Below are 26,632 nucleotides of genomic sequence, written 5' to 3'. Positions count from 1 at the left end.
TGAAGAATTTAAGGCTTTATTTATAACATACCATTTTTCTTAAAGAACCATATAACAGTGGACTGGTTTACAACAAGAGTCGATGCAATAAATACAGATTGGGAATATAAGGGGATACAATATGAAAATATAGGCTGTGTGATGACATGAGGAAGTCTAGCCCTAGGGTTGAGTTAGCTCAGTTTGGTCACCTGCACTATCTGAACAGCCATCACAATTTACATGCTCATCATTTCAAGAAAAAACTAACCCTTCTAGTGATTATTACGAATTTAAACCAATATCACAAACTGTGGCCGCTTGTTATGAACACAGACAGAACAAAGAGGGGAGATAAGCACATAAATGAGCCTATTGTGTAGGACTACATGGATCATCAGCACAGTTTCAGTGCAGGAATACAAACATTGGAATGCAGCAGCTTCACCTGATGCTACATCATCACTCAACAAAGTTATCACTACTTCAGTGTTCCATCATTAATACATCTTTTAAAAAGTGGGTATTAAAAAGAATGTTGTCAAGCTTAAAAAAAAAACATTTGTATCACTGTATCTCATTATTCTATGCTACTACAACTTCTTACAACATTTGCTGCTCAAATCAAAGAGTTGAGGTGAAGAAGGAATGCACTCAAGGCAACATTTCATTTTATGCTTCAAGATAATAAGAAGACTATGAGGATAGCAAAAGACTTGCTCTGTTGTGGACTTGATAGAAATACACTCGTTAATACTGCTCTGGAGGTTGAGGTCTCCACTAATAGTCAATGCCCTGATCATTGTAATGGGAGCTGTAGTCGTCATGGTAACCTCCGTGGTACTCCTCCTCCTGGAATTCGACCTGATAGTCACTGTCGCTGATCTCAGAGCCGTTGGTGCCAGTGCCCTGGCTGCCGTTGGTGTGTATGACCGGCTCTGTTGGGGGAGCGCAGTACTTGGGGTCATAGACCTGGCGGCCCAGACCGTACACACTCATACCCCTCTGAGACGCCACCTTGTTGGTGCCCATCTGGAGAGAGATGGTGGAGTTGTCCAGAGGCTGCTGTGCCACCTTCTGGTCGTAGATGTCTCTGCGGGTACCGGGGGCAGACATGCCCGCCTGCAGGAACCAACACACAAACTTTACCACATGATACTATGCATACACTCATTTTGTGGTGAGTTCTGTCTAACTGGACATTTTGAATAAAATCCAAGTAAGAATGTTCACAATTCAGCAATGATGGCTTATGCTCATCAATCAAGATTAACATTAAACCTATTTTATTTTCAGTAATGTCAAGTTATTCCACACCTTTACAGACAAAAGTTATGATTTAAGGGGTTTCCTCTCCTCCCTCTGGTGGTTCTGGTTTTATTTGTCCAGGTACTCAGATATCCTATTATGAACGCCTCCACCCCTACACAATAGTAGTGTATGGATTTACATGGAAAAAATTGCAATGAATAATTTCAGCAGCAAAACCTCTTTTCAGACACAAAGTCTGTTACTCTGGATTATCCAAAGACTACACTGGAGACTGTTTTCACTAGAGCTACTTTGACCTGAGGAAGTTTAGTTTCCATGAAAACTGTTGAAGGTGGCTGATGAATTTTTCAAGTACATGACTTTCTGCCCTACAAACAAAACTAATTCCACCTCCATTATATTCACATAGAGGCAGAAATAAGAGACGGATATCTAGGTAACAACATGGATACCATCAGGTTTTGGATACATATAATACTTGTTAGTGGGATCATTAGTTGATGATACAGATACAACAACAGCAGGTAAAAGCTGAGGGGATTTTAACCTGGCTGGCTCCTTTGTTGGTTCCCATCTGAAGGCTGATGGTGGTCTGGTCATAGGGTTTGTCAGTCTGAGTCTTTGGATCATACAGATGTCTTCTGGTTCCATATGCAGTCATTCCAGCCTGACTCGCACACTTGTTTGTTCCCATCTGAGGAAAAGAGGCCAACAAAAGGATCTCATCAGATCTAACCATATTTCAGTCTAAATTGTTTAAAATATAGAATCACTGACTTCAAACCTTAATTCATTTTGCAGTAAACTGTTTCTTTATTTACGGATCAGGTGTTTGTCCTGCTTTATAGAGAGGTCCTACAACTGAAAGTATGGCTTTTTAATGAGAGTTTTAGTGTCCCATGACTGTTTAATTGTAGAAGAAATAAAATTCTCTTGGGAAAATGTGAATCTATTTACTTCTCTGGCACCAAGATATTTAAAGCTGCAATCAAAACAACGGCTCTCAGTGACGTCAGCCTAAAGATATCAGTTCAAGTGTAGTGGTGACTGGTTGCATAGTTACCTGCAGTCCAATGACACACTGACCAGCCTTGATCTTCTCATTGTCGAAATGTCGAGCCTGTTTGTCTGCATATTTCACCCCGATATCAATCTTTGTGTCCATACCTTTGGTCTTTGCCTGAGAGAGAAGAAACACTGGTCACAGAGCTGATGTGACACTGCATTTGGTTTCCTATAACAACAGAAAACGTGCACCTCAGTAGACAATGACCTTGTGTACTGATGAGTGTTCACTCACCATGCTGGCCAGTGCTAGCAGTGTGGTCTGGACTTGAGTCATGTTACCATTTTCAAACAGGTCATTGGCCTCAAAGATGTCATTGGGCTTCAGGCCATAGGCCAGGATAGCTTTGATGAAATTCCCAAGGTTTTCCAGCTGCAGAGGGCAACAGAAAAAAAGTTTAAAAAAAAAAAAAGGAGTGATGGGGGCTGGGACTGGGACTCAAACAAAACCATGAGGAAGTAGTAATGGCACAAATAAAGCTGTTACTGAAAAGGAGAGCCTGACGTGCTGCGAGTGGTCTGAAAGGAGCTGAATGTCTCCTTTATGATGTTGACTTCTGAGCTGCTTTCTTTATAGGAGTCTTTATTATCAGCAGACGGTGTGACTGAGCTGGAAAAAGTGCAGGGCATTCATCAAGCATCTTAAGACTGGAAATCATTCCTAACTGGTCAGAAATATCAAAAGTCATTGTTTTACCACATGCTGAAGACGTGAAATGTAGAAAACAGCAGCATTTTTAAATACAGGCTTTATGTGTATAGGTAAATAAGGTTATATATGCCATAATAAAATGTCTAATTTAATAAATAGCTTAAATATTACAAAAATATTTACCCATAATCCATTTGCATAGGCTGTATCTCTGACAGGATACTCACATGGATTAAACAATAAATTGAAATAAAATACATTTAAATTTGTAGGCTAGATCATCTGATTCACATCAGTCATTCCTGTCCAATCACATCATTTCACACTGCCTTTATTAAAGCCACATCTTGCATGTATTGTGTAATATTGGACATCCAGCAATGATTATGATAAACAGACTATTAACACATGGAATTTATTATCTCTATCATCTGTCCAACTCACCTTTCAACTGCACCTCCTAATGTGTTCTTATAGTTGGGGGAAATGATTTAGAGTGATGCAACGTTGGGAAATGCAACGTAACAATATGAACATATCTTATTTATATTGCCTCACCATCAGTCATTTTAAATAATGAATAATTAAATAATGAATGAATGAATCAATGATTAAACAGGCCAAATAAACCCATGATTTGCATGAATGCTGCTTGTTTTTCCATACTGTCACGCTGAGTGGTGGAACAATGAACGGCACTCCGGATTATCTGCACTGTGTTAGGCCTATTACTGCTCAAACTCTTCTTCCACTGAATGTGCACCTGGAATCTCCTGCCTCTCCTGGAAACTCCTAACAGGCTGGGACTCCTCTGGAGCTCTAAATACTGTCAGAGGTAATGCTTTAACTCCTAAAAGTCAGATTGAATTTGTGTCACTCTGAGAATGATTGGCCAGTTAGGACCAACTTCATACTGTGAGATGCTTGATAAATATGGCTCCAGATCTTACCTTGTGCCAGTTCAGTTGTGAAAGGTTGATTTTCTTTACTGAACCAGGCTGAAGCTTATTAATCAATCTACGAGAGAAAGAAAAACAAAATGTATCACAACATAATGTGATCAAATATGAAGGATGAATGTTTTGTCAGCATTAACTACAGAGTTCACATAAAAATCCTAACACCACAGTCTTCTGAGACACACTTACTCGCAGAGGATGACTCCATCCTTCAAGCCTTTCTGGAAGTTCTCCCCAATAGACATTCCTGTAACCTCCTCGATCCAGAAGCGAAGCTCCTCCTCCTTCTGTTGGTCATATTTCTGAGCAATCTGAAAGATAAAACATTTCATTAACTCTAAACTGTGGGAAAAAAAACCTATAAATATCAATAAGAACTGATAACTTCCAGCTGCACTAGACCACTTAACCAGTCGGCAGTTCTGTATGATAATGACAGGGAAGTGAAGTTTGAGTTCTTCACGCCCAGAAATCCTTTAAAGTACAGAAATGTCTTTCTGTACTGCCGTTCATTTGTCTTCAGAAACCCAGCTGGTAGATCCTGACTATGTGATAAGTGATAAGAGTGGGAGTAAGACAAGGTGTGAAGCAGTGATTGCTTTTTAAATATCTCTATTTACTTCTCTGTAGACCACTCTCACAGATGTGTGAAACCAGATGCTTGACCTGGACGGTTTGTGCATTCTGCTGAAGTGTTTGCTCACTTGGGAGACACTTTTACCAATGAATTTGGATTTGTCTCTCCCTGAGTGAACATTACCCACAACAGCTGAATGTCATTTGTGCTAAAAGGATCAATTTATATTTTGCACAGAGAGCTGATGGTAAGCTGAGCTTCAACTCCACTGTTATACAAATCTTGCCTGGACTAAACTGCCCAGTTGCCACTTCTGACAATTTCACATCCAAATATGATCGATACCTAACACAGACCAGACAAAACTCACCTCAAAACAACAGTCTCGGCTAAATAAAACCTCATATTCAACTATTCTGATTCTGAAACATCTGTTGTTAGATGACAGCAAGATAAATAGGGAATCACACAGTTCAACCAGATTATCTGAACCACTTATTATTTGGAAGAGAAAACAAAGGTGACTGATATATATTTTTTAAAAGGCCAATATTTTTTTTAACAATTAACTGGTAAAGAATCCTCTTTAAACTGGGTTACTGAGACATCTGGACATTTCTGGGACATATACCAGAAGTAAAATAATGTAAAACAATCTAGTAAATCTTATTTTACTGTCCTCCTCCCATTAGCTCTCTGGACAGTGTAAACAGTCTTTTAGTGTTGGCTGACACTGCATAAACATCCCACAGACAGCTCTGCTCATCCACAGCAGGACAAAGAGCTGCTTCAGTTTATAGTCAGAGAAGGACCACAAGAGACAAACCATCTGCTGTCCAACCTCAGCACAGTCCACTCTGGTTTCCTGTGGACATCCTGCACTTACATACTGTCCCTTTGTCTTTCACACACTAAATATCACAATGTTGATTTCTCTTCAAAGTCTGATGTGTTATTTGGTAGAATTCTTGTGGTTTGACCTTTACAGGGACTAAGGTAACCAGGTTACAGTCGGTTTTCTCCTATAAGCCAATTTCTGTCAAAGCAAACACTGTTAGAGGAGCTTTTCATATGTGCTAGTGAAATATTACCACCTGCTAACATAGGGGAGTTTTACCATTAAATACCTCCAAAGGGTTAGTGAATGAAGAAATCATTTTTTGGCAGTTGTGATAATACCAACTCATTTTCACTAAAAATACCAGGTTATATTAGAAGCACACATATTGCCCACTTCCAACAGTTGTTGTGTCTCCTGTCCTGCTAGAGAACTCTTCACTTGTGCAATTCTTTTCAGTAAGCAAAGTCTTTTTGTGATGAGCAAACCTCAGTCAGAAATGTTTCTGCTTACAGAGGGTGAAGACACAAATTGGAAGAAGGTCATTAATAAATAAATTCCAAACAAAAATAACAAACACCAATAAATCCCTGGATTTAAAAAAAATAAAAATGGAAAGAGAAGACACAATGAGCTGCAGGCTAAATATAAATACTAATCAGTCTCCCAGCTGGGTTTTGCACATAGATACAGAATCTTGTTCTGCACTGCTAAATAGCAACCATACCACAGATCAGCTGTCACTGGACACCACACCACAGCTGAGTGAAAACCTTTTTCTCACTCATCAATTAAGATATTGCCAAATATATTCTTTGCAGAAAGAGACATGCCCTCAGTACTACTGTAGATCAAAGTATAGTGTGGCCATTATTATCTGAATTCATCGTTTAGTCTATAAAATGTCAGAAAATAGTGAAACCTGAGTTGAACAGAAAATCTGAGACATTGGAGAAGATGGAACCAGAAATTTCTGGCATTTTTCCTTGACCTGGACGGTTAATTGATTATAGAAATAGTTGTTAATTGACTACATGATTCACTGACTAATTGCTTCAGCTCTAATCAAACCAAAAACTATGGTATTGTCCATTACTACTACTGTGCTTACAACTAGAAATGTGTCTTTAGGTTGAAGCACAATTGTGTTGTGACAATCAGCAAAAGTAAAGTGTGTAATAAACATTGCAGATTATTAGTTTATATAGACTCATTTGTCATTTTTTATTAAGCTACATAAGTCTTGAGGACAAAAACAGCTCTTAACTTTTCTCCATGTCAAAGAAAGGTTGTCTCATGTCCGTCCATCACTTGTCCTCCTACACTGAAGCCTATTAGCAGTCACATCCAACACTCAGCGCCAGTTTCTTCAAAAGCTAAGCCTGTTGTCATGTCATGAACAGACAAAGAATGGAATCTTCATGTGCCCTTCCCTCCTCCCAGTTCCTGTCAAAAGGCAAAGAGGATGTTGTGTTCTAAACTGTGACTCAGTGGAAGGATAGAGTTAAAGGTTACATGTTCTCCGGTCATAATATCAGGGTTGAAAGCTGTGTCATTTAGGAATTAATGTGAGGCGTTTGTGTCTATGGAGTTTGAAAACAGAGAGAACCCCCACTGAGAGGCCAAAGAGCTGGAATGATCGGAGGGAAGGGATTTTTCTCTCTTTACTTCTCCCAGCCGTTATTTTCAAGGAGGTTTGCTAAGAACTTGCAGGAAAAAAATGAGCAGGCATTGGAAAAAGGGATCTAATTCTCTTGATGGAACCATTAAAGTGAGCTTCTGAGGGAAAAATCTAGAAGGTTACGGTTCAAGCCTGCTGGAAGTGAAAACCAGACAAACCCTCTCCCCATTTCATCTCTGTACCCAAAAGCATTTCCTGATGACAACACAAAACTGCAAGCATTTGGAAAATGGGTTGAGTGAAGCCCGTGCTACTGTCCAACACTCTCAGAAGAATGCAGCGTATGTAGTCTGAACTGGTTTCAGCCAGAAATTCAGTCACACATGATCTAACCAGGGTGATTGTAATCTTAACTGAAACAGTGAGTGTGATAACAAAATCATCCAACCACAGTGGTTAGTCAGCATGAAGCTGATTGGCATTTGACTGATTATACACATGACCGAGTACTGAACCAAGGCTGAGCAAACACACCAGCTGCTATTCATTAATATATAACTATCTCTGAGCTTCAGAAAGTCGCAACAATACCACATACTGTGGTGAGAGCAGCATGTCACCAACCAGTAGAAAAGCAACAAGTCAGAGTTTCAGGAAAGAAGAAGAACACATTTTCTGCTGCAACTAATCATTATTTTCTTTATTGATTCATCTGTCAGTTATTGCTTTGATAAATCTTTGAGTCTATAAAATGCCATTAGCATCACAACTTCCAATAGTTTGTACCTACAGTCCAAAACCAAAACATAGAAAAACAGAGAAGCAGCATTTCCTCACACTGGAGAAGCTGGAACCAGAGAACCAGCTATTTTTACTTCATCAATGACTTCAACAATTCATTGAGTAATTCTATGTCTATTGACTAATGTCTTCAACATGAAGTAAAGCAGTCAGATGATGCAAACCACAGTCTGACTGAATAAAGACATTTCATCATTTCTTATCATATTATCCTGACTGCAGTACACAGAGAACCCAACACTGTACAGTTTGAGCATACACAGAATCCAATCTGTTAATACCACGAATCTACCAGTCATCTAAAAACCCACATGCTTGACCAGACTAAGACAAAGTGAGATAATGACTGACATTAGAATGGTGGACAGGGGCTGTGTGTCACACTGACTTGACGCAACAATCAGCCAGGTGTGTGCGGTTGTGTGAAAACAACCAGGGTTTGAAGTTGACAGGTTCTCCTTTTTCATTCTTCACACTTTCTGTCTCTTTTCACGTGTAACTGCAAAACTAAGGAAAGACTGTCCATTTGAATGATTTGTCCAATCGAGATGGCAAAGACACAAAGACACAGTTATTGGAGAGAGATCATGGCTGTTTGGCATTCCATACAGGTGGAAACACTTTGCCTTAAGTCATGGTCCGATGGCACGTCACATGGCCTAGATCTTTTTTTTTTTTTACCCTTAACAGTCTAAAGCCCCACTAGCGTCCCCTAGAGGCCACAATGTCTGTTGTATCCACAGGTGTAGTGTTTGGTATACGCAGGCATACTGTATATACCCACCTATATATCTGGGTGTCATCTTTGACAACAAACTTCACTTTGACCAACAGGTGAAGCTGGTTGTTCAATCGTGCTTTCTGCACCTTCAAAATATTGCGAAAATTAGATCTCTTTTTATCAGCTAATGATCTGGAAACTGTCATTCATGCTTTCATTACATACCGCTCAGATTACTGTATTTCTGTCTCCAAACTTCAACTAGTCCAGAATGCTGCAGCAAGACTTCTCATAAAGTCCAATAGAAGAGTCCACATCTCTACACTGGTTACCTGTACGCTTTAGAATCGATTTTAAAATTGTATTGATTACTTTTAAAGCACAGTTGGGGTTGGCCCCTGATTCTGTCACCTACTTACTAACCCCTTACGGGCCTGAATGCAGCCTGAGATCCTCCGGCAGAGGTCTGTTAGTAATTCCTAGGTCGAGGCTAAAAAGCAGAGGAGAGCGAGCCTCGGGAACAACATGCTAGCTCTGTTTCTTTTTTGAAATCTCTCTCTTAAAAACACACTTTTTTAGAATTGCTTTTTCTTAAATCAGTTATTCTTTTTGTTTTTACCCTGTTTCAGTTATTCATACCTCTCTTGTTGTTTATCTGGTCATTTCTCTTGTTTTTATATCTTTGTAAAGCACTTAGTAACTTGTTTTTGAAAAGTGCTATATAAATAAAGTTATTATTATCATTATTTACAGTTACCTCCCTAAAATAGCCAGAGATACCATATACTGTAAAAAAAATAGATAGAGATAATAGAATAGAGAATAGAGAGATACGCATTCTATTTTGCTGAACCATGCATTTTACACTCGTGCAAATTATATCTGTGTGCACAAACCTTTTTCACACATGCACAAAATATTTTTTACTGCTGCAAAACTGAAACTTATTACACATTCATAAACCATTTCACAAGCTAAAATATTTATGACCCTTATTTGATTCCCTACTCAAGCAGCCCAAAGTTTGACTCTGCTTAGAACTACATTTACACTAGTTGTGAAGTTGTGTAATGGGTCTGGATTGATTTGCCCTTCTGTCCAGATAAGGACAGAGGTCCGGACTTTGAGAAGCCCTGGTCTAGGCTGATAAACATGTTATCATTCCGGGGCTGAACAATAGTTTAAGGAAGGGAATCTTTCCTGTGAATCTAAAATTGGAAGCATCTCGCTGACATCATTACAGACTGGGTAATCACAGAGCTGCACTTAAAACAACACTGAGCAACAGGACTCTGGTGTCAGCACTTTGCATGGGAACTGACATGCTTGACTGCTAAAACTGCAATTCCCATCAGTCAAAGTGGAAATTTAAACCAGGATGGACCTGGGGCTTGTATCATGAAGCAAGTTCAACTTTTTCTTTGGGTTTGATACACTTGAGTCACCAGCTTTGGGGTTCTGGGACATCAAAAGATAACTTCAGGCTGTATTTGGGAAGATAAGACACCAAGGATTAAATATAGAACCTTACAAAGAGACAGGAAGTCAGGAAGCCTGGGAGTTCCAAATTACAACTACAAATTACATACAAACAACTTGTATTTTTGGTCTTTTACATCAGTTACGGCAGCTTGGCACACCATTGAGGAGAATATAGTTAAACCATGGCACAGTATTCCCTTCAAAATCACTGAGGCTAAATTTGTTCAGTTTGTCTCAGAAAAATATGAAGTCCCTCCCCTGACATCATTCTCAGTTTCTTCTGTTCAGTAACTACAGTTTATCAACTGGTGGAAAGCCTTTTTCTTCCCCATAGTGGAGTGGCTCTGACAACATTTACCCTCTCTCAAAATGTACCAGTAAATTATAAATAAATTATAATTTTGTTTAACTCTACTTCCAAACAGCTGACACTTGGAGAGGTTGGAGTGAGGATATACTACCTTTCATTGCTTCAATTAATGGATGCAGAGTTTGGAAAAACATTCAACTTTCTTTGAGCAACACTCATTATTCATTGATCCATTATAAATATCTAAAGCATATTTTACTCCTTGGATTTTATACCAAACAAAGTTGTTGGCATCTACACATCGGGAGTTATGCTCCAATGGTTCTACTAGGACATACAATATTAGCTCACAGTATGAGCATACCAAGAAAAATCTCTGTTATGGAAAGTAGTGAGCATGTAATGTGTATAATTATTTAGTTCCAAGCTATCATAAAGCCGAATGAGTCTTTGCTTCATTTACCATGGTTACTTCACAGGTCTGTCAGCTGCAGTGGTTGCTTTGATGGTTGGACATGACAGTAACCAATGTTCAAAACAAGTAGCAGCCAGGAGACATGGGGCGAAGTCAAAACATTTAAAAAGTATTTGGGGGGCAACTTTTGCCCTCAGGTCTGTTAAAAATATTTGAGGAAATAAAAGGCAGTGTTTCACAAAATGCAAGCTGGTGACCTTACAAACAAATGTTTTAACACTGCAAATTGCTAAAGTAATAACCAATAAACTAAACTATTCAATAAGTCAGTCACAGCAACCAGCCGTACTTCATGGGCTACTTGAGTAGAAGTCATATTATACATGGGTGTCACTGTCAGACTCTGTGTCGTCTATTTCCATTGCTGCTGCTGTTGGTGCAGCAGATTTACAGGGTGTGCTCCTTCCCCATGCAGCTTTATTGCTGGGCGTCTTTGTATTTTTTTTCCCCACTTTTAAACTAGCTTCACCAATAGTCACAGAGCTGGATCAACATCTGCATAAGGTACAGCCGGCATGGCGGGACAGGGAGCTGACTCTGTTGTGTTACACGTCACGCCGCCATGCTGTGTAAAAGCACACACGGTGGTGGCATTACGCCGGCTTGTTTGGTTCAGTGTAAAAAAGCAAAGGCAGCGTAATGATGGATTCTTACCAGATACAACGCGGCGCGGCACTGATCACCCCACCTGTCAGCAAGACCCACATGTAGGCTGTACATGTGGCTCACTTCCGGCTCCGGAAAAGATGGCGATGTTCAAAATGCCAAACTCACATATCAATGTGTGACGTCACGGTGGCTATGTCCATTGTTTTTATACAGTCTATGTGACCATCACACACACAACATGTTTAACAGCATTAAACAACTTAAACCAACTCTGAGATGAAGAAAATAACGGTGCAGTGGAGAAGCTGCTTTCCACTGCTGGAGACATGACGTTAATAACAACACAGCTGAGCATTCCCCTCCCTCCCTTTGTTATTCTCATACAGGCAGGAGACTGGAAGATCTTTCAAATAAATGAATTCATTAATTAATGAAGTTAAATGTTTTAAAATAAAAACGCTGTGGACCATTTATCTTATCTGCCAGTTATGTTTCATATTGTATTTCAGTGGACTAAGGACAGTGGTGAATGCTTTGGCACATAGTAGGCCTATACATAGTAGGCCTATACATAGTAGGCCTATACTGGACCAAGAGACTGAAGATAGTGCCCCTTTGTCTATTCCCAAAGATTCATACCACTAAAAACAGGTCTCTGGTTCATCTCCAATCTACAGTCAGCTAACATAAGCCAACCGTGTAAAGCTGAGTTATGAGATAACAATAAGATAGCTAGTGATTTTTAAATTGTAGGACAATAATTGACAGTTCTTCAAAATGTGCTTAAATGTTTTTAAGCATAGTCAAGCCTTCAAATGTTTAGCTTGAATCAGTTTTCATGTTTATTTGCATAATTATTTGCTTTTCTGACGTTATTTAAAGACTAGCTTAACAGCAGCTGAGATGCTTTCTGTTTTTTCACTGACCTCCAGTGGTTCAACTTGTCACCTTGCAGCAGTGATGTAGAAGTGTGCTGCAGGGTGTGTCAGTACAATGTAACATCACCGATGGCAGTGACAACACACAGACAGCACACTACTGGCCGTCAGTGAGATAAACCAGACTTCAACTTGCACCTGGAGAGGAGAGTGACACACTGCTCAGCCTGGTGTTACCCTTTCATTATCATCTCTTAACAGTTTATAACTGCAGTAGGAAAAGGAAAAAAAATAAATTGGTGTTCTGTGTGCTATGATGGTTTGTGTTATCTGGAGAGACCACAATGCCACCCTCTTTAAATCTAGACTCTAAATAACAACATTTAATATTTATGAAATTCTTTTCATAGAAAAGAGGAAGTTTCAGAGTGAAAAGCTGACCATCACTGAGCTAACTGACATCATTTTGAGGTTTCATCAATCATAGCTGTGCCCAAAAAAAAGGGAAAAATTGATTAAAAGTTGATTACATTCAGACCTTTTTAGTTAACTGAGTACAGAAGTCTCACAAACAATGATTTGATTAAATCTGTCAATCCAAGTGGTCAGTGTGTGAAAGATACTCCTACTCACAGATTTAATATAAGCTAGTAATCATATTTTATTCAGTTTAAAATATTATTAAGGGGGTTATTTTTATACTGCGTAGTGTATCCTGATGTCGGATGTTAAACATGGTCAAAGTTCCAAAACTTGAGGTGAACATATGTAGAAATGCTGCCTGCAAGTCAAAAGCCAGGGCTTCAGCATGCCTGCAAACAACAGTCTGTTGTGTAGCCTTGCTCGCTGAGGTTGTTGTTAAGGTTTTTCCATGTGTTGTTTAATCATTTCCATTTGGCCAATTTCCTAGAATGAATCCTACTTCCATTAAGTTACAAAAGGTACAAATATGCAGTGTTGGGCAATAGCATCACTACAAGTAGCAGCGTTACTAGTTGAACTAGATTTCTCATTAGCATGGTGGTAGCATCTCTGTTTCTGTCTCTGGGTGCAAAAGACGAATTACAATGAATAAACACACATAGGAGGAAAAGTTTAGATTACTCTGAAATATTATTTTTGTAGTTTTTTAACATTGACCAGCAGAGGGTACAACAGAAATGCAATTCTGTACAAAACCAAAGTATGAAATGTATGTACATGTAGATACTAGTACAGAGTGATCTCTATCTAAGTGATACCACTTTTTAAACTGCCAATCATATCAAATACAATAATAATGAAATAAAAAAAATAATAAAAGTAGCTTTGATGTACCAAACTACTTTTGTCATGTTGCTGTAGCTTAACTTGCTACATTTCTTGCTTCATTTCATGTAGAGTAACAGGTAGCTTAGCTCAGCACACACAAACACAACCTGTCTGCTTGATTAGAAAGCCAGACGCCCACCCAAAGGCAAACTGAACATGACGGCTGTGAAAACAAACAGGATGTATGCTGTGGTTAGTATTTCAAGCCGTTTTTGAGGCAATAGTTTCCCTTTAATACATTAAATGCAAAACACATAACAAATATGCAAAGTTCGGTTGTATGAACAACGCCCAAGCATGCTCCCGCCTTGGCTCATTAACAGCCTATCATATCCCTTGATAATGGAGTGTGCTTCAAGTGACACAGTAACAGCCAATCATTTAACAGGAGTGTTGTTGACATGTGACACAACAACAGAAACAGCGTGGAGTGAGAAAATAAGTGCAGACAGTGAAATTCAAAGTAAGGTGGTTCAATTCAACCTTTTTTTTCTCTTGGTCTTCATTAAAAATAGATCATAAAAACTAATCAATAATTATCAATATCAACTGAAATGAAACATTTTACTGTGATACATTTTTCAGCTATATCGCCCAGCAGGGTTCAGCATTATGTAGATGGTGATATAATTGTTCCATGAGGCTTGAAGGACACATTAGAGTCTGCTTCTGCTTCTAAGAAGAAGAGACTAACTGGCAGAGCTTGATGAGCCAGTCAGCACGGAGTCCATGACCCTGGTGAAAGGAGCAGACAAGCTGAGAGATTCATGGGAGAGAGCTTTCCAGTTGCCAGACCAGTCAGACCTTTAAGCCAACACTTCAACCACAAGTCAAGTGTGACCGCTTGGAAAAAAAAGAAAACAACAGAAACGATGGACCTGGAGTGACCTGGAGTTCTTGAGAGGAATGTGCGGAGGTCTCAGGTTTCGCTTTTCTTTTGCACACAGAGCAGGATTAGGTTACTTTACTTCAAGAGCTGGCTTTTAAACTGAAAGTGTATGAATAACAGGACAAAGTCAAAGTTACAAACAGTTAGGCTTTGACAAAATAACGTGTCCTTTCAAAATATTCCGTTAGGCCAGTTTCTAATCGTTGTTGGAGATAAACACTCAACCACTGGAAATCATGCTGCTTTCCATCTCCTCTTGACATCTCAAAAACACATAGACCTTTCTCTCCTGAAGGTGAAGACAGACTTTATAATTATTGAAACCTACAAAGACTAAACACCCCACAAATAACAACTTATTTCTACTAACATACAACACACAGACACGACAAGAACTACAGAAGAGTAGACTGTGATAAGAGTAACAATCCCTAAATCCTGCCATCAGTTCACTTTGTATGCAAGAGGCAAAGTGATTGAGGGCACATGAGAGGTGAGTGAACTGTGTAACAGAGAGGTGAACACCTGGACAAACAGCACACTGCACTTTTTTTACTGTTTCATGTTGTTTGTAATGTTATTTCTACAGTAGCAGCGTGTGTGTGCCGTGTCCACACAGACAGAGTTACTGCTGCATAGAGTTTGACTTTGATAATGACCATCAATAACAGAATGTTTCATATCATTTCATTATAAATTTCAACTGACAAAACTGACAACAAATAAGGAAAATAACACCACTGAATCTCTATCTGAGAGCAGGTAAAACAACAAGCAGTTTAAGCTGATATCACAGAGTCGAGAAAAGAAGCTCCGTGTGTCACCGTCTCTCTGTCCCGGCGTGCAACCTGCAGGCTGACCCGCATGTGTCTGTGACATATTCTACAGATATAGACAGTGAAACTATAGTGGAGGGTGTATTGTTGCTGGTATGATGTTAATATGACTATCAACAGATCATTTTCACTGTCTATTTTGGATGAGAAGCGTGTGCGTCACATGGAAAGCTCTGGATGGTGCGCTGCTGCAGCCGTGCATTAGGCACCAGGCTGGAGGTTCCTTGACGCACACGCCCTGCTAACACAGGCACATACACACTCCGCTAACAGCTAGACAGTTACATGTTCACCACATCAGATCTTCTTTTTGAATGGATAAAGTCCCAGTGTAAAACCAGTGTTGCATTATGGGTTGTTTGTAGCATCAATGTTGCTAGGCTAGCGAGTGTCTTACAGGCTGTCTATAGTGAGCGTGTTAGTGTTTGGTTAGTCCAGTTTAACCTGCAGGACTTTCTGAAGGCTCCTGAAAACTGCTTTTCTGCCATAGAGGAAATAAATTCATGAGGAGTGAAAAGGATCTCTGCTGCAGAAACGGAACATGTCAAGCTGCCAAATACCACAGTCACAGATGATAAGGAGCTTAAAAAGACAAACAGGCAGTCTTATAAATCATTGAGAGAGAAATCATTGATTTTACTGCTTCCTGACAGAAGAGTCTGTGTGTATGTAACTATGATGTTTCTATTCATACCTCCAGTCCGAGTATGTTATGTGATCAAGAGCTACTGTGACTAAACGCATTGAAGAACACTTTGAGGAGAAAAAGGAAGAGCTAAAATTCAAGCTAATGTTAGCTCTGACCACCTGCTGCTGACAGCTCTCACAAACGCAACATACATCACAACTTTTCTTCAAAATGAACCAGTTAGTTACTGGTTAATGGGTGTGTCTGTCGAAAGCAAAATGAACCAAAACTGACATCCCTAGGTCAAATCCAACATGTTTGATAGGGATGCACCAATCAACTGGGAGAATCTGTTGGAACTCATCATCACTACGTACAGTAACATGAGTCACTTGTCACTAAAAACTCATTGTCCAAATGAATGGAACAGGTAGCAGAAACACTGACTCCTGTGATTACATTTAGAAAGAATCTGTATTTCATGTGGATCAGTTACGTGATAGCCAATACCTGATCCACTTGATCCATTTAACAATAACAAGTTGTTCTTGTATTGTTTTTATTCAACCCTTCAGTGTGGAGGCAGACGTCTCCATCGCAGAAACTTTCCCAGGAACTCAGGAGCTCAACTTTTGACCAGAGGAAACAGGAACAATATTAGTTCCTGTACAATAGTTCTAAACTAGTCTCTCCTTTGGGGTTACAGCCTTTTAATAGTCCAGTGACTTTAGACCATTACCCATTGATTATTAATATTAAAAAAAGAACACTTACATTTTTGTTGCATCTTAATTTGAGCCCCCAAGACACAATGAGATTTCAGGCACTACAAACCCAGGAACTGAACCCTCAAAAGAGTCCCTTCTGTCAGCTGGTCCTGAGACTTACTGATCAAATAACACCCAATACTATTCAACCTCAGACCAGCACTGCTTTCCAACCACCAATCACAGTCAACCAAATTATTAAACTAACAAAAGATGCCTATCTGGAACACTGAAAGAATCAAACCACAACTCCAAACAAACTTAATTGCTATCTGGCCCTAAACCATGAGTATAAATTGGCAGAGTATCTCTTTACTGTCAGAGATACAAAGCAGAAACAGATCCTGAGTGACCACAGTGGAGCCACAGAGAAAGCACCATACGACAAGTCAAAGAGTCTGTGGTCACTGCACGACAGGTGAGGAAGACTCAGAGATGCACTTCCTCTTAAAATGTGACAAATATAATAATATGGAATACTTTAAGAAATTTGATTAACAAATCAAATTTATTTGTTAATACCCTCCTTCATCCTCCCCTAAACTTCATCAGCACACACACACACACACAAACACACACACACACGCACACGCACGCACACGCACACGCACACGCACACACACACGCACACACACACACACACACACACACACACACACACACACGGACAGTTTTGATGTTGATAGATTGTCTTTTATCTAATATTGTGTTATTGCTAATATTACTGTTTTTGTGTATTTGGTCTGTTTGTTCTTTTGTAACTTTAATGCTATTAAAGCCTTTGAAGTGAGAGAGAGAAGAGAGAGAGAGCAAAGCCCTGAATTGAGTTGAGAATTACAATGTAGAACATTCAATAAAATAAGGAACTTTAATAAATTCAACTCTAAAATTCCAGATTTTAAAAAGCTTAAAGGGACGTATTATGCTTTTCCATATTTTCAGACATATATATAATGTCACAATGTCGAATATTCATGTTAAAAGTGGCCGACCTGTCAAATAACAAGATAAATGTATGTAGCAGTAATCCCTGTGAGCAAAAAGCAGCAGCTTCAGACTGCTCTCAACACTCTGTTTCCAACGGTTTTTTCTACTTTCAGCCTGAGCTGATGTCAGTTCGTGACGGATTTCTTTATATGGCCATCTGCCACGTGCACAGCGTGCAAGTTCACTGCTCCGCTCCGGGAGTAGTTATGCCAAGCCACGATGCCATTACACAGCACAGTAAAGTAAAATAAGTATTTTACCTGTTGGAGCTGTGCTGGTCATCTGCAGCTCTTTATAAAACATCTCACTGTGGCTGTTTCTGCTTATACTGTTCCTCCCTGCATTATTTCTAACTGATCCACTGAACAACTAGCTCAAATAGCTCCATATGTTGTTTCCATCGGTTTTTAGCACTGCTAACGAAGCTCCACGACTTTAGTGAGGAACATGATTCACTTCCTGTAGATTCTTCACAATGAAAGTCTCCCATTATTTAGTCATTTAAAAGATTTTAATTTGAAGCAGTAAGGCAGGAAATGTTTGGTTTGCTTTGGCGGTACTCTGCTTTGGCACAACTCTGATACGTAAAGCTGGCCAATCAGATCAGAGTGGGCTCATGGGAGGGGGGCCTTAAAGAGACAGGAGCTAAAACCTGTAAAAAGAAACTGTGTACACTGAGGGGCTGCAGTATAAGATAAATAAGGAGTTTTTTTAACTTTGAATCATGCAAAGCTACTCTAGTGGAGTCCAGAAATAAAAATTTAGAGCTGAAATGAGCATAAAAGATCCTCTTTAATGACCTCTCAAAATTAAAAATACTCCTTGGAGAAGGAGACAGGATATATCTTGCTGCCCAATATGTATCAACATGCCACAACCTGAGACACACACACACACACACATATAGATATACTATATAACAGTGTTTCCCCTATATTCATTCTGCAGCAGCACCAGTGCAAAATTATGCAAATAAAATTTCACACAATCATTAATATCAATGGGCTACTAATGATTTTCACTCACACACAGTGCGAGCACGATAGCACCCTACATTACCATGGAATTGTTTGAGTCATCCTCTCTCTCTTCATTCTTCAAAGGACATCTACATGAAAGGTGCTGTTATAAGAGCAGTGTAAAAAAGAACATACACAAGGGCAGAACATCAGGGGAACCTTGGTGTGATATAAAGGAGATCTTTGTAGGTTAGATCAAGGTTAGATCAAACCCTGGGCATAACTGACAGGGATCTATATCTCTGTGCTATTTATATACGCCCAGTAGATTGTCCTGATTTTGATGAAGTTTTTGAAACTCTCCAGTCAAAAAACACCTATTTCCAGGCCCAGAGATACCTGCTGCTTGTAACTGGAGATGTGAATGGATGAACAGGAAGTGAACCTGATGTCACCGACCCACAGGGCAACAACCATGTGTTTAGTCAGTCTCCCCTGTGTACCACACCAGTCCTCAGCAGTTGGAACAACCTTGACTCTGAAATAAATCAAAGTGGTAGGGTGCTAGTGCATCTCTGTTGGGCCTTAGCTGTGTAGGAAATTTAAAAAATAATTGGTGGGCAACTTTTGCCCTCAGTTTATAAAACAATGGGGCAATTATAAAATTTGGGGGACACAAAAATTGTCATTAGTGCATAAAGTTGCTGTTTTTAAAGTGAAATGAGCCCAGATTAAAATGGATACAGTAATCACCACCTTAAATAAAAAAGCAGAAGTGTGTGTATGATAGATATGTATAGATACCATCTGGATGTGTGAGTGAAATATTATCTCCTAATAGCCTTTGTATAATGCATTCGTTTATAGATCAGTCTTTCACATGTACTAGTTTATGGTCTTTTTGAAACATCCTCATTAGAAACTCTAGAAGGTCTTTTAAAAATATTTGAGGAAATAAAAGGCAGTTTTTCACAAAATGCAAGCTGGTGACCTTACAATCAACAACATTAACACAATTCTGTTAATGTTGTAACACTGCAAATTGCTAAAGTGATAGCCAATAAACAATTAACCATTGAATAAGTCAGTCACAGCAACCAGCCGTACTTCATGGGCTACTTGAGTAGAAGTCATATTATACATGGGTCTCAAATCGCATACTTCTGTACTTTCACTTAACATTTTGAGTGCATAAGTGCATTCACACTGAGAAGTATGGAAAAATGCAGTGCACTGTAAGTACCCGAATGGTGCACTCAAAACAGTCAAAAAGTTGAGTGTGGAACAACGGACACTTCTCGCTCTCAATGGTCGCCATCTTGGCTACGCAGGTGAACATCGCCACATTATACAAATGTGAGTTATACATGTGTTTTTTAGCACTAAGCACCACTATACTGTTGTCAGATATAAGCCATCAGTATATTTTTTGGGTTAATTTAGCAATCTAATGATTTGGTAGCGTGAACAATAACATGAATGTTAACGCTAGCTAATGCTAATTTGCGATCATCATTTCCGGTAAGTGCACAACGGCTGTATTTGATTTGAGACGACACTACACAAGTAAGTACATAGTGTACACAGTGTACTACACAAAAGTGTACAAACAGAAGTAAGTGATTTGATTTGATTTAAAAAAGCAAAGGCAGCGTAATGATGGATTCTTACCAGATACAACGCAGTATCTCATATATATGTATATATATGAGAGAACGTATAAAACAGCCTGTATAGAACGGCACTGATCACCCCACCAGTCACACATGTAGGCTATAACATTAACGTTAGCTAGTCAAATTACTTACACTAATGTTAGCTAATGCACCAGAACAAAGACGTTTTAAAGTCTCTAGTGTTAGCGTTAGTGTTACTAACCATAAGCAAATCAAAGATGCTTGTTTGGTGACAATGAGCTGAATACTTTTTAACTTGTTTGCTTCCTTAAACAAAGTCGTGATTAGTTTTCAGCTGTCCAAGGCTACGTTTGTGTGGGTGAGCCCTGCATACTTTAGGAGAGTAATCTTATTCACCTCTTCAACACCAGGCCAGTCTATTTACCATTTTTCAATTGTAGAAGCAGCAACTTTCTTTGCCATCTTATTTGCCGGGGGTAGTGTTGGTGACGGCCCTGGATTTCGGTTGCTGTCTTCAGTAACAGTTGGAGCTTTTTAATGAGGTACCAGTCCATCGCAGCAGCAGGACTGCATGGCCTCTGCCAGGTATCATTATAGCAGTGTAGTGTTTGTGTGAGCGTGTGTTAGAGATGGAAACAGAAATTTAATTAATTGAACTGAGATAAAATGATGGCTTAATGTAGGATTAGGATATTGGTCTAAACTGGTAAATATAAAATAATTTTTTCAAAATCTTGGGGGCAATTTTTCAACACCATTAATCAAAATCAATTCTGGGATATTTGGAACAACTTCAACACAAAACAACCACAAGCATTACCTATCCAAAATAAAGATATACCAACAAATCTAATTAGTTCAGATCAATGTCTTAAAAAGAAAAACTCCAAACATTAAAAGAAACAATTAAAGACAACCAAAAGCCCCTTGATTTCCCAAGTACTTGGGAAGAATTGACCACACAGATAAAATCTCTCTCCGGCCAAGAAAAGCTTGTGGTCCAGACAGCATTAAAATGAAATGTTGAAATGCAGCACCCCAGAGATGCAGGGTGCAGCGTTGAAGTTTTTCAATATCGTATTACAGTCAGGATGTTTTCCTGACATCTGGTGCAAAGGGCTCATTCCCCCCCCCCCCCCCCCCCCCCCTTCATAAGAGTGGGGACAAATCAGACCCTGATTGGAGACAAAGAAACTGAATTCTTCATCCAGAGAAGAAGTCTGTGTTAGGGCTGCAATTTCAGTCCGACTTTATTTAACGTGTATAGAAATGAACTTACTGTTCAGTTGGATCAATGTGCTGTTCCTAGACAGAGAAGTGAAGACTCTGTTTTATACTGATGACCTGGTTCTACTGTCTCCTACTGAACAAGGACTACAGCATCAACTGGACATTAGGGATGTGCAGAGAGCCCAGTATTTGTATTTGTATCTGTATTTGTTGAGGCAGCAAAATTATTTGTATTTGTATTTGAATAAAAGTGGAAAGAGGCTTAAAAATCCTGTTTTTGTTTTTATTACACTCTTAATTTTAGAAAATGAAAGTGTTCATAATGAAGGAGGTCCCCACACCGGGTCTCTAACTGGAGTCTCCCAGATCATAGACGACTGCACTGACTACTGAGCTAAAACTTTACTCATCGCCTCATTGCAGACAGACCTCTAACTTACAAATATTTTTTAAAATATTTGTATGAAACAAATATTTGTATAAAAAAAAAAAAACATTATTTGTGCTTTGCCGAATAACGTATTTGTATTCGGGCACATCCCTACTAGACATAGTAGGAAAGTTCTGCATGTAGAGCAGAATTAGGCAGATACTCACTAATAATTAACATTCACAAGAGAGCACTCACATTTTTTAATCACTTTAAATCCAGCCCCCTAGACACCCTCCATTTCAGAGCTCTCCAGACCCAAGAGCTGAGCCTAAAAACAGTCCCCTATGTCAACTGCTGCTGAGACTAACTGGCCCCTCTCAGACACACTCTGACCAGTCTCACACCAACACTGCTTTCTAAAACACCAATCAGAGTAAACCAAATGATAACGCAATGTAAAGAAACCTATCAGGAACACTGGAAAGGAGAAACTAAAAGCCAAAGCAAATTAGAATGTTATCTAAGATTATGAATTAGCAGAATATCTCTCTACTGTCAGAGATAGGGACAGGCTCAGTGACCACAAACTGGCCGTCCAAAAAGGACGACACAACAAAAAATCATGACAACCAAAAGAAAAACAGAATGTGGTGGATGTTGGACAGGTGAGGCTGAGACAGAGGTACACTTCCTGCTACTATGTAAATAATTCAATGAAAGAAGGAACAAGTTCAACTCTGTAACCTCTCAAAATTAAAAAGACTCCTGGGAGAAGGAGAAAGGACATATCTTACTGCCCAATATGTATCAACATGCCACAACCTGAGGGACAGTGAATGACCTAGATACACACACACACACACACACACACATATGTATATATTAATATATATCAATATTAATATAATTCATATATATATACACACACCAATCTTAATGTTGTGTTGTATGTTCATATTATTGTATTTTGATGCTTTGGCAACATTGTTCTCTAAACTTTCATGCCAATAAAAGCCATTGAATTGAGCTGAACTGAACTGAGAGCAAGAGCAAAAGAGAGAAAGAGAGAGAGAGAGAGAGAGAGAGCTATGGTCGAGCGAGTTAGGGAATGAATGAGAGAGAGGAAGCAGTGATGAGAGAGGGAGAGGGGGAAAAAAAAAACTTTTTTCACTAATAGCTTCATGACAGGAAAAAAACAAAACAAACAAACAATAGATTGTCACTGGAGAGCGAGGCATTCTGGAGTTTTCGGTCTCATTTTCCATCTCTGCATGTCTCCTTTTCATTCATAAACGTGTCCTCTTATGTACACAATACCATGTACTGACCTGCTTTCCTTCTCTTCTCTCTTTCTCTCTAGTGTCTCATAAACCCATGTGGGCTGGGCACCTTTGGGTGTATGACACTTGAATAAAAACAACATTCATTCATTCATTCATTCATTCTTTTCGTGCAACAGTTAATACAAAAAAACAACAGGACGACTGTGTTTCCTCCCAGGAGAAATATGCTTTTCAAACAGTCATTGTTCAATCCATCATGGATCTAATTTGCCTGATTTTCACTGGAAAATAGTTACTTCATTGAAATGATTTAAGATTAAAAACCAATGTATTCATCAAAAAAAAAGCCTTTATATCAGAATACTCTGTCATTTGCACCAGCATACTGTAAGCATGTCTACTACCCAAACTATAAAAACACTGCTGCCACAGAGCAGAGGAGAGAGTGAGATGCAGCGGGCTGGTGGATGGGGTCCTCATCGAGGGGTTTGTGCTGAAGAATTTCAGGAATGTAATGTATGCAGCTCAGAGAAGAGCATGGACTACTGATCACACCTTATGCAATGAAACCCAGATGGGCCCCTGCCTGTCTTACTCCTTTTGTGTATGTGCACTCTGACAGAGGAGCTCTTCTCAAATCAACTGGGCCTCTGTAGACTGTAGTTGTGGAAGAAAACTGAGTCATCACACTTCACCGACAGCTGCCTTTAAATGGAAAAGAGGAATCCAGAATTCTTTCAAATGATCATCTGTCATACTTAATACACAAGGATAACAACGGTCAAAGGTCGAAGACTGCTGCATCCAGAGTGGACATGAATACGTCACTATCAAAGTGCTACAGGATGTAGTGACATTTTTGTATTCTCAGTGATCATTTGGTTTTTTTTTTACTTGCCTGATAGATTCCATAACAGACATGTTTCCATTTAAAGTATATTGGATGTGTAAGTGGATGTGTTAACACGTGTAGGATGTGAAACTAGTCTTTTGGACTGTGCTCCAACAGCCTTTAACAACAGCTTTCATCCAGTGTAACACACTCTCAGAGTCAAACTTTCCAATCAGCTGGAGTAAGACAGTGTCCTAAAATCTGACAAGCCATATAAAAAAAGTGGGGGGGGGGGGGGGACATGACATGAGTGGGCTTGCGTCAAATCCCCGTACTCATTCTCAGAGATATAACTGTCAAATCTGAACACACAGACATGATACACATATTCCTCCTGAAGATATCATCATCATCTCAGACATGCATCGTGAATAAACACCCAGAAGTCTGCTTACTCGCCTGAGAATCATCACATATTAAGTTTTCTTCAGTATCAAAGTAATCCAGTTACAGTTGTGTGTACGTCCATGTTACACTGCCAACAGGAAGTGATCACACATCATGCAGGATGATTTTAATGGTGCCAATATGCCACAATGTGGAGTGACGATAATATTAACTTTTTTCATGTTGCACTATCAATAATTCTATGACATTACTAACACTCAGAATCTTATATAATCTAACACAACATATACATGTATAGTTTAGCTTCTACATGTAGCCGAGGCTTTCAGGACAGTAGCTTTACCATCCGCACATCCTCTCATTTCTGTGTGTGAAGACCAAAGAACTCATTTCTCAAGATGCCAGTTCTACTCCTGAAAGTTCAAATGAGTCACTTCCTGTTATGAGAATATTTTCCACAGTGACCTTACACACGCTTGGGGTTTAAATGGGATAACCATGAACGGGGAAAATCTACTGCATCACTTTGTATCACTCTTCGGTTTCTGTTCCAGCCTGTATTTGTGCTTCTGGCTAAAATATCACTGGAGGTTGAACTTTTAAACACTGGCTGATGCAGCTTTACGCAGCACACACGCCTTCTCTCCTCACTATACTGACATGCCTGTCATGAATGCATGTGTGAAAAGGGTTTAGTTGTTTTCACACTTAACATGAAGTGAAGTGAAGTGAATGAAATACAGAATTTTCAAATCAACCTGTTCATACAACTACATAACCCTGTGTTGGCAGTGTCAATATAGCAATGACAGCAGATATGCTGTTCCTTGTGATACAGTACCAAACTCAAGCAAGCTTCAAGTCACTACATTTCACAATACAGAGAAATCTACAGCAGTCCATGGCTGCTGGGATGATGGAAAAACATTCAGAAATAACTAAAACAACAGCATGCTTTCAGAATGGAGAGCAGTGATGTCAAGTACATGTCATCTGTAGTCAATGACTGATGATAACATGCAAAAACTGTTTTAGTTCTCCTCTAATGAGCTTCTCTAGAGAGAGCTGTAGCCAGTGATGTACATGAGAACATGACAGTGATGCACAGTGAGGAGAGGATAGCCCACCTGGAGGAGGATGTTGTATCTGCGCAGTGTGCACTGCTTCTGATGATGTCATCATTTCAACTTTTCCTACAACTCCAACAATCTGCAAACTACAATCACTCTCACATCACCTTTCATTTGTTGATTTTCTTTACTTTGCTACTGTTGCATATTAGCCTTAATTATCATTTTAATGATAGCAAGCGCCTGTAAACTCAGTGTGAGTGAATCAACAGATACACACACCCCCCCCCCCCCCCCCCCCCCCCCCCACACACACACACACACACACACACACCCAACACACACAAACAAACAATGCAGTGAAGTAGTTTTTTTAAATAAAAGATAAGATTATATCTGTAATGCAAAGATTAACATGAGTGTTTTATCTCTAGAAGTGCATTTTGAACAAAGACTGCTGTGGCCCAAACAAAGAGGACAGAAGGAAAGAATAGTTTCCCATCACTGAAGGAAAAAAAACGTTGCTTATTAGTCAACAGATAAACTTTTCTACAGACTTTCATTTGTTTTATCAGCCCAGGCAGACCTTCATATTCGCTAAAATCTCTACGTTTAAACTCTGTTCACATTTCTGGCTTTGTTGAGGTAAAGTTAAAGAATTAAAAGGTTGGGAATGGCACTTTTTTCCCGAAAGCAGCGCGCATTTCTTTATGTAACAAAAAGGTTCCCAAAATTGGGGAAGCTTTGGAAAGTTTGTGCAGGCTGTGTGAGAGCTGAGAGGACATTAAAGAGCCTCTCTGTGACTCTCTCACTTGGACAAAGAAGCACAGCTAACGGTTAAGACAGCACTGATTTATTTACATGCCCTATGAAGTTCGTTTTTTCCTCTCTGAAACACAAATGTAAAGACAGGACTGCAACACTTACTTTGCTTCTCACTTCAGCAGATAATCCGTAGGCTGGTCCCTTATTAAAATGAGTCATTTTCTTGATTTTTTCGCGTAAACCCAACTTAATATCCTCAGCTACAGTGTAGCAAAAAAAAAGCCCGCTGTGGAAAAGTGCTACCAGGCAGCGGCTTCAGACCCTTAAACACTCAGAGCAGGAGGAAAGTAATCCGTAAGCTTCCGTGAGCAGCGGCGCACCACACTCTCCACTATCTGCCGGACAGGCTCAGTTTGCA

General features: G+C 39.4%; 1 protein-coding gene across 1 annotated transcript; it reads right to left on the bottom strand.

Moving 5' to 3' along the window:
• cnn3a (calponin 3, acidic a) lies at positions 1-26,632 on the bottom strand. The gene is made up of 7 exons (XM_042400208.1): positions 26,377-26,632; positions 4,117-4,238; positions 3,919-3,985; positions 2,552-2,689; positions 2,315-2,431; positions 1,799-1,945; positions 1-1,101 (listed from the first exon to the last, which is right to left on the bottom strand). The coding sequence occupies exons 1-7, from the start codon at positions 26,431-26,433 to the stop codon at positions 760-762; spliced, it is 990 nt and encodes a 329-aa protein (XP_042256142.1). The 5' UTR covers positions 26,434-26,632; the 3' UTR covers positions 1-759.

Source organism: Thunnus maccoyii, chromosome 21 (assembly GCF_910596095.1).
Source record: "Thunnus maccoyii chromosome 21, fThuMac1.1, whole genome shotgun sequence".
NCBI lineage: Eukaryota > Metazoa > Chordata > Actinopteri > Scombriformes > Scombridae > Thunnus > Thunnus maccoyii.
The sequence above is the reverse complement of the archived record's forward strand: the minus strand, read 5'-3'. Positions and strand labels throughout refer to the sequence as shown.

Coding starts and splice junctions, on each gene's coding strand:
- cnn3a (XM_042400208.1), bottom strand. CDS start 26,433: ATGACTCATTTTAATAAGGGACCAGCCTACGGATTATCTGCTGAAGTG. Junction 4,239..26,376: donor CTGCTGAAGTGAGAAGCAAA/GTAAGTGTTGCA, acceptor TTTATCTTTCAG/ATTGCTCAGAAATATGACCA. Junction 1,946..2,314: donor AGTGTGTCATTGGACTGCAG/GTAACTATGCAA, acceptor TCTTTTCCTCAG/ATGGGAACAAACAAGTGTGC.